At 54.3% G+C, this 9,305-nt stretch overlaps 1 protein-coding gene across 1 annotated transcript; it reads right to left on the bottom strand.

Annotated features, from left to right (window-relative positions):
* Window positions 1–5,144, bottom strand: C1QL3 (complement C1q like 3). Its single transcript, XM_054390198.1, has 2 exons — window positions 4,557–5,144; window positions 1–180 (listed from the first exon to the last, which is right to left on the bottom strand). Exons 1-2 carry the CDS (start codon window positions 5,142–5,144, stop codon window positions 1–3), a joined length of 768 nt encoding a protein of 255 aa, XP_054246173.1.
* Between the last annotated feature and the right edge of the window lie 4,161 nt (window positions 5,145–9,305).

The following is a 9,305-nucleotide window of genomic DNA, read 5'->3' as shown; positions in this document are numbered from 1 at the left end:
TCAGTCAGCATAAATAATAAATCCAGAAAAGGTGCTGTATTTGTTGTTGTTTCCTCCGTGGGCTTTGCCTCCATCTAGTTTAATGTAGACTTCATCCCCTGGCTCCAGGTGAAGCACCACGCTGTTGCTGGCATAGTCGTAGTTCTGATCGGCATCCTGAGCGATGGCACTAGCTCGGACCTACACCAAACACACAAGCAGTAGTTAAGAGACCTGGGCTCATTTGTCCTACCTGGTGAATTTAAACTACATACAGCCTGCCACTCTGTTCAGCACAGAGGAGTTCCCACTTGTCTGGCAGCACACAGTGGTGTTTTTCCCCATGGCTATTCCTTATTTTCTCTCACAACATCTGACCCCGCAGCGCTGAGCTGCTCCTTCCCCCATCGGCTGCTGAACAACCTGTGGGGGCTCAGAGCCTTCGTAAAGGAATGGGCAATAAGAGCTGGAGATCAGAGACCTGAATCTGCTCCTGTGCCACATTTACAGACGTGTAACTTTTCCTCCAGCAGGACAGGTGAGTGACATGAGGATCCACAGTGAGGCCCCAGTGATACCAGGATGGACTTTTCCAGAGGCGATTTATTGTCATGCTACTGATGGGATCATGCTGCAAAAAGAATAGAGAAAGTGCCCACCCATGGTCACCTACCCACTGCTGTGCACACTGGCGGGAAAGGAGCCTGGCTGGGTTTGGGAACTGCAACACCAGTAAGCAAACATTTAATTTCTGTCTACGGCAAGAGATGCACTGTTGAAAAACCACAGACGAGTTGCTGTTTGCTCTCAAAGATTTTGGAATTTACAAGTAATTGAGGACTTCTCATTTACAACTTAAACAGGATTTTCCCCCCCATTTGTTCATTGCTGTTCCATTACTGATTAAATTTGCCACTGCTAGCAAACGAGAGGAATCTGTAATTCCAAGGTGTATGTTGTTGGTTTCCAGCAATGAACAGCAGCCTGTGCTGCTGTAAGTCTCCACACCATTTCTCCATCACATATATCTGATCCTGTTTGGTGAAATATTTAAACTTGGTTGTGTGTGATTGATTTCCACGGACCACATCATCTCCTTGCTCATCTTTGTGCTAGCACAGTTACAGAGCAGTAACTGATTTAGTGGTGCTGCAAACCTGAGCAAAGTAATAATGCATCACTTGGCACACTGCATCTGGGGTTTGATCTGCTCTGAATTGAAAAAACAGACTTGGAGCCACAAATTTCCCTTCCTATCAAAATGTAAATGATATATTTCCAAACCGAAATTCCATGTGGTACGATCCCACTTAATGCCAAAATGTTAAGAAGGAGGGGCTGAGGTCTCTACCATGCAGCTTAAAAATGCCAGCAGGTGGAAATTCTTTATACAGCCTCCAGGAAGAGAAAGGCTGTAGGGTCGTGTGGCACATGGCATGGTGATAAACCACGACTGTTCTGGGACCAAACTGGGCTTTGCTGAGCTGCCTGGTGGTGTTTGCAGAGGTGATCTATTTTGCTGGTGTTGGAGCAGAGGGTGTTTCCTCTGGCAGGTGAAGTTGAGGGCTATTCAACCTGGAAACACCCTCCAAAGAAAATAACAGGCTGGGACTGTTGCTGGTAGTGCAAATGGAAAGGAATAAAAAAAAAAGTTATAGATGAGGTTAGAAAAACTTTCATGGAGAATTGGTTTCTTGCATACTGGCAAGGAAAAAAATGTTTAAACTACATCATAGTGAAACACCACTTTTTGGATTTGTCTAAAATGTATTTTTCTGGAGGGCAGGAAAGGAGAAACTGAATTTTATTAGCAACAATCTGGACACTGACTATGACAGCAATGCTGTGTCATTTTTAAAGATTCTAGACAGTGCACACTGGCTGAAGGAAAAAAAGATGCCAGGGATTGAAAGCCTGGAAACCAAAGTGTAGATCTTACAACAAGATCTGGGGGTTGAAAGTCCAAAAACCGAAGTGCAGATCTTACAAAAAGATACTGGAGACTGAATGTCCGGAAACATAATGTAGATCTTATGCACAAATGTCCCTGTGTGCCAGCCACCCCCTTGTCTGGTCAGCCAGAGCAATTTCTTTGCACACGCTGAGAGAACACTCTTCCATGGCTTGTCAGTGTACTGCTGCAGGAGGGTAAATGTGTCTCTAAATGAAACCATTTCTGGACTATACAGTTCCTAGCTGCACAGCTGCTCACCTCACCTTTGTGACTCTGCTCTCAGGATGGACTCACAGACACGATGTGATCTCAGCACAGTTCAAGCTTTGTAACCATTTAAGAAACCTAAGTGCTAAAGAGTGGAGAACCTTGAGGTTCCTCCTGTGCATTGCTGGGGAATGACTGTTTCTGTAAGGCACACAGTGCCCAGTGCTTCAGGGGTTATCTTAGACAACACTGAATTTATAAGGTTATCTTTGTAGGGCCCATTTAATGACTTAGAAAAATTACTGAGCTTTTTCACAAATAATGCAAAAACTTAACTGCTATCACATCAGCCTTTAATGTTCAAAACATAAATCATAATCAGGAGACACTGCTGCATTACAACTGTCGATTTTCAACAGTCTGTATGCAGGTAATTTGCACAGATATATACAAATACAGGCCAGGGCTTTTTGGTTCAAATCACTGCAAGTTTCATTTGCCTCATGTCTGGTACTAGCCGTAGTTATATTTTGGAGCTGTTAGGACTCCATGCTCAATTTACTATCTATAATTGCTTACTTTTTTTAACGTACCAGTACGTGTTTATTTGCCAGGGTTTGGGAAAATAAACACTGCGGAACATTATAAATGGGGGTCAACAATAGAGGAACGTTTTCATTGCAACTGAATTGGCGTTCTCACGGGGGACGGCACTGCCTTTGTATGAGGGGATCCAAGTGCACAGACGACGATGTGCTTTGTTTTACTACCCCTGGTTTACCTGCTGAGGGAGCGTTTATAGGGGACATTGCCCAATTTAATTAACTGCTGCTGGTGCCCTCGTTATTCCGTTTTCACAGCATTCCTAAGGAGCCACGAACCGAAGGTTAAGCGGCACATCAGATTACCAAGAGCCGGCCGCGGAGCTGCTCCGGGCCCCGAGCCCGCGATGCTGCCCCGACCGCGGGGCAGCGCAAACGAACGAGCCCCTCCGCGGCCTTCGAGGCGCAGCGGGGGCACCGATTCCGATTTCCAGTGCCCACGGACACCGCACAGTGCCGATCAGCCCGCCCGGGGCACGCCGCCGCCGGTGCACGGCCCGGCAGAGCGGCGGCGTTGGAGCGGCCTCGACCCGGCCTGGAGCCTCCGGCGCGCCGGGGCAGCGCAGGTTGGTCCTTCGCCCTCCTGCCGCACCGGACACCGGCGGGAGTACGGCGCTGCTGCCGGAGGCACAGAGATCCCGGGCACACCGCGCTGCCTCGGAGCAGCAACGACGCGGGCTGCGTGGCGCTGCCGCCGCCGTACCCCGAGCCCGGTGGTCCCTGCCTCTTCACTGCCTACGGACCGGGTCCCCGGCGCCAGTGTTCCAAGCACGGCCTCTGCGAGAGCGGCGGCAACGTTTATGCTAATCGAAACGAGCGACTCCGCTGTCTTTCAGACGGTAGCATCGCAAGATCTGTCACTGTTTGGAGCGCTTCCCGTCCGCCGCAGGGGTGCCTGCAGAGCCCAGGCCGTGCGGTCTCCGCCGGCCGACCCTGTGCCCCCGCGGCACGGCCGGGGCAGCCCGCCACGGGCCGACCCTGCGGCCGCTGAGCCCACACGGCTGCCGGCTTTGCCGGCCAGAGGAAAGCACACTCCTGCCGCCGGCTAAGCCTTCGAAACCGGCGCCACGCTGTGCGGGAGCCCCGTCCCGCGACTGCGATCCATCCGCACGCGTCAGCCACTCTACACACAGCAACCCTCCCCTAAAGCTCACCTGCCGCCCTGCTACCCTTCTTTCCCGGGGAGCTTCGCGGCCCGGGGAAAGGCCCGGCCCCGCCTCGGGTTCTCGCGGCCGCCCCTTTGCCCCGGTCCGGGCTGGCTGGCCCACACTGGCCGGGACGGGAGAGTCGGGCGCCGGCCTGGTGCCGGCGGCGCGACCCTCGGGGAAAGGAGCGGTAGAGCCTGCGTTCAGCTGGCCCGAGGGCGCGCCGGGCTCTGCGCGGAATCCTCGTCCTCGGGCCCCGAGGCGGAGCAGGGGGACGCCCCGAATCCCACCCCGGCACTGCCTGCACAGCTCCCTCAGCTTCCCGAAACTCCCTCCGGGTCGCCCAGCCCACCCGGGCTCGGACCCCACGGCACCCGCCCGGCACCCGCACCGCCTCCAGCGCCCGCCCGGTTCCCCCTCGCCGCCCACTTCCCGCCCTTCCCGCGCCGTTCCGCTCCGCCCGCTGCCCTCAGCGAGCCGGGCCCCGCCCGGCCACCCGTTGTCCTCACGGCACCTGCTCCTCACAGAGCCCGCATTTTCACCCCGGGCATCGGCTCTATTCAAGGCGCCGGCTCCCCTCGGGCGCCCGCCGTCCGCACAGTGCCTCGCTCCCTTGTAGATGCCCCGAGCGTCGCCTCCCTCTCGGTCCCGGCTCTCCCCGGCACTCACCTGGTTGTTCTTGCAGAGGTCGGCCCACATGCTGGTGCCGTCGCCGCCCCGCATAAGCACATGGTATGTGAAGAAGTAGATGCCAGGGATGGAGCAGGTGAACTTGCCGGTGGTGGGGTCGTAGTGATTGCCTAAGTTGGTGACCACGTCGTCGAACTTGAGCACCTCGTAGCCCTCGTGCTGCCGCTTCAGACCGGCGTAGAAGGCGATTTTGGGGACGGTGCTGTAGGTGGCGGCGCTGATGGCCCCCGCCGCGTTCAGCCCCGGCGCCCCGGGGGGCCCCGGCAGGCCCTGCCGCCCCGGCTCGCCCTTCTCACCCGGCGGCCCCACCGGGCCGGGCGGCCCCGGCTCCCCCGGGGGGCCGCGGGGCCCCGCTTTGCCCGGCCGGCCGGCCTCCCCCTTCGGTCCCTGAATGAAGGTGGGCAGGGACTGCATGAGGCCGCGGTCGGGCGTGGCCGCCGTGCTGGGCGCCTTGGTGCCGCCGTAGGGGTCGCAGACCATGCGGCAGGTGCCCAGCATCTCGTAGTGCGCCGAGGTGCCGGCCGAGCTGACCAGCACCGGGATCAGGATGACCAGCAGCAGCACCATCACCACCCCCAGCGCGCCGGCGGCGATCAGCCGCCGCCTGCTGCCCACCAGCCGGCTCAGCGCAGGGCGATCCTCTTGCCTGCTTTTGGACAAAATCTTGCTGGTTGGCCGGGGACCTCCTCAGAGCCGAAAATCCGCCGAGCCCGAGGGAGCTCGGCTGCAGCGGGACTTAGCCGCCGGGCAGCGGGGGGCTGCGGCGGGTCGCGCCGCTCCGCTGCGGCCGAGGCAGCCGGCGGGCGGGCGGCAGAGGGGAGCAGAGCAGGGGGAGCAGCGGAGAGCGGAGGGAGAGCTGCCGCCGTGCCCCGGTCGTCCGCACTTTTATGCTCCCGCTGGCGATCGACTTTTTTTTTTTGCAGGCTGTGCCAGTCCGAGTCAACTTTCCCTGGAACTTGCCTTTCCTCTCGCGATCCCCGCTCTCCTCGGCGCTCTCCCGCTCTTTTTTTTTTTTTTTTTTTTTTTCTCGCAGAGACGGCAGTCAGCACTCAGCGGGGACGCGCCCCGGTGCCCGCCGCCGAGAGCCCGCACCGGAGCCGGAGCCGGAGCCGGAGCCGAGGGAGAGCAGGATCCTGCCCGGGTGCCACCTGCCAGGGAAGGAGGAGGCTGACGAGCGCGCTGGAGCAATTTATAGGCACCCAAAAGCGCAGGGGAAAGGGGAGCTGCTTTGGCATCTCATTCCAGCATCTGCTCTGCGCTTCCCACTCACAGAGAGTTTGGCATTACTCTGGCAGTGTGGGAAATACATTTTTTTCCCTCTCCCTCCCCCACCCCTCCCGCAAAGGGATGAACAGTGAAATCGTGAGCCTCACTCACTAGCTGCATCTTGCCATGACAGCTCTTTCTGGAGGAGACTGGAGGCAAGAGATGTGCTTAGCAGCCTCTGGGTGCCCTTTAGGTCACCGCTCAAGAATTAAAAGGTCAATCCAGCTCCTGCTTAACACTTCCCCGAGGCTGCTGTGCCGTGTTGGTGCTTTCTGGGAAAGGCTGCTGTAAATGCAGGGATGCTTTACAGTTACCGGTTGTCCAAGTGGAAGTGATTCGAAAACAGATCTCCCACCCCACACAGCGATAGAGATCAATGTCTCTCACCCTTTCGGATCTCCCTCTTCCCCACTCCCAGACTACAAGCATAAAGACAGAGAAGGAGACAATTCTTCCTGTGCATTCCATCTGCTGTGCTCATCCTCGGCTGCAGTGTTTGCTGCTGGTGCAGCCAGCCCCTGCCTTACTAGCAAACTGGCACTGAGGGATAGTTCCCTTTTGTTTGAAAGCCAAAGGAAGGTGTAGGGCATAATAGATCAACAGATGACCAGACCTGAGAAGGTTTCTCTGGCTTAACTTGGGGGTAGCAAAATGTTTTCTTAAGTCTTTGGGTTTTCTTCCTACTTTTTTTTTTTCTGGGGGGGAAGTAAGGTTTCTCCTCCCCCGAGGGCTGGTGGGCACCTCTGTGGCAGAGTGGGAAGGTGAATGTGCAATGTTAGTGGCATTTCTCCTGAGAAAATGTTGAAGGAAGTTGTCCTGCTCACAGATACACAAGGTACCCAAAGAGCTGTTTAAGCAGACAAACATAATTGATTCCTATATCATAGTTCTGTATTCAGGAGCAATGGATGTCAGTCAAACGTGGGTGACATTTGCCTGTCAATACTGGGATGAAGGGTGGAAAGACTGTGACTTATTACAGCAAGGCAAGAATCAGGAATGAGCAGCAGTGGCGAGCAGGACAACAACCCAATAACAGCACCTCCAGCCATGATCAGAGGGCTGTGATCTTTGAGGTTTTATTAGCATGAATCCCCTCTCCCCTCGCCCCTTCTCTTCTCTTCCTTTTCTGTTCCACAACACAATAAGGTCAAACAAGCAGGCAGTGGGAAACAAAGATTAATTGATTCTTCCTTTTAAGCAGAAATGTCAGCAGCTCTTTTTGCTCTTTCCAGAGAGACTCAAAGGCAGCCAGTGGGCCCACAGTGTATAGAGATGGGCCAGCCCAACTCCTTATCTCCCCAGAAAGCTCCCCAGAAAGCTTCCATTTACCATACTTGTAAATAGTCCTCCCTCTCCTTTTTTCTGTATTAAAAAATTTCTTATCTGGCACTGACACAAGTTAGCCAGCTCCCTCAGCTAAGGCTTTCCCTGCAGATCCAGGAAGGCAGCTGAACACACTTGGAGGTTTGTGCTCCTATCTCATCGCTCTCCTCGCACTGCAGGAAAGGGCTTTCAGCTCTGCTCTTTAGTCTGGGCAGGAAGAAAAGTTGTGCCCAGAGTGGCAGGAGGGTCTCTACCTGTAGCCAGGACTCAGAGGCACTGCAGTGAGTCATGGCTGCCCCAGGGGGGTGTTGTGACATGGGGATGCACACAGAGCTCTGTTGCAGTGGCTGTGTCACGTACCAGAGAAGCAGCAAATCTGCTGCCTTCAGTGGACACAGCCCTGGTGTGGTGCTGGGTGAGCTGCTGGTGTCTGGCATACTCACAGCTCCTTAGCCTAGCTGTGGTAGGCCTGGCTTTGAAAGCTAGGTTGTACCATACCAACCTCATTTTCCTTCTTAATGGACAGTTCTCTCCCCACCTGTGTTGCCCACTCTCTCTAAACTTGCAGACCTTCTCACAGAGAAAATTACCCCAAAATGAGTGCCTCAGTAAACAGAAGAGAGAGAACAGGGCTGGTACTTGTGCTGGGCTGCCAGTGGAACATCACCTGGGGCCTTGAATGCCAGACCTGTGTTTTAGTTACCAAATTATCCTCAGTTCCCAAGGAGAAAAATTGTTTTTCCAAGGAAACTAAGAATGGGAAACCATTCTCAGAAGTGATGTGCTGGAGGTCTCCATAGTCTAGAGCAAAGATAAAGGAAACGTAGAAACCTCTTTTTGCCATGACACTTTTGTTTTCCCACAGTGCTGTGTCCGAGCATTGACTCAGACTCACTAATTAAGGCATGAGTGTCATTTCTGTTCTAGTAGTCTCTGCTTCATGCCAAAGTCTAACAGCTGAGACTGACAGCCCATTCCTAGCACAACCTCTGCACCCATGGGAGCTGCTGCCAGTCCAAATGTCTTCAAGGACTCCGTATTTTCGAAGCTGTCCCCCAGCTTGCTTCAGCCTTTCAGCCTCTTTGCTGTGCCCCTGTTCTCTTTGGGCCTCTACACATGGAGCCTCACAGCTGGTGTTGGAGCTCCGTCCCCTGCAGGTTCTGCTGGTTCATGCAGCCTTCCCCCAGCTCTGTTGGTGCAGAGCCTCAAGGATGTGCAGCATAACACAAGTGCCTGTTTCACCTGGGCACTGTTGCCGCAGCTGGGATGGGGAAATACTGGAGAATACCAAACAAGGAGGTGTCCACTGGCACCCAGCTACAGGCACAAAAAGGCTTCTCTCTCCTGTAATGCTGCATTCCCAGGGTTAGCCCAGCAAGAACACCTCGGAGGAAGGGCAACCCTTTCCCAGCCACAGCAAGCAGGAGTAACATGGGGAAAGGCATCTGCTGAGCACAGGCATGTTCCTATGCTGTGCCAAGTCCCAGGCTGCTTCGCCTCATTTCTACCTGCATCTATTTTGCTTTTACTTGTATCTTAACTCTTTTTTAAAATTATTATTTCAGAAAAGTGTTTTGAATTCCACTCAGAAATGAAGGCTCTGCTGCCCTGCACTGTTACAAGCAGTGGTTTAGCTGCTGGGTTGGCTGCTTGGTGTACTGACACTGCTCGTTGGAGTATGTATTAGGTTTTGTTCAGCCCTTTAACAGGGGCCTCTTTGACTTGTATTCGTCAGCTGTATCCATATAGATATGTGTGGGGACATCATTTCTTTCACCTTTTCGTACAGTTTGATTTCAGAATGGAGATGTAGAAGAAGTTTGTTCCAGTGAGGGTGGGGAGACACTGGAACAGGTTGCCCAGGGAGGCTGTGCATGCTCCCTCCCTGGAGGTGTTCAAGGCCAGGTTGGATGAGGCCTTGAGCAACCTGGGCCAGTGGGAGGTGTCCCTGGCAATGGCACAGTGGTCATAACTGGATGATTTTCAAAGTCCCTTCCAACCCAAGCCATTCTGTGATTCCGTGTAAGGACTAACATCTCACCTGTGTCCCTGTGGTACAGCCAGGGAACAACGTGTACTCAGTGCAACAGGAAAGTGAGTTCCATGCTATAAAATAAAACATAATACTGGGGGGAA

This window comes from Indicator indicator, chromosome 20 (assembly GCF_027791375.1).
Source record: "Indicator indicator isolate 239-I01 chromosome 20, UM_Iind_1.1, whole genome shotgun sequence".
Classification (NCBI taxonomy): Eukaryota; Metazoa; Chordata; class Aves; order Piciformes; family Indicatoridae; genus Indicator; species Indicator indicator.
The sequence above is the reverse complement of the archived record's forward strand: the minus strand, read 5'-3'. Positions and strand labels throughout refer to the sequence as shown.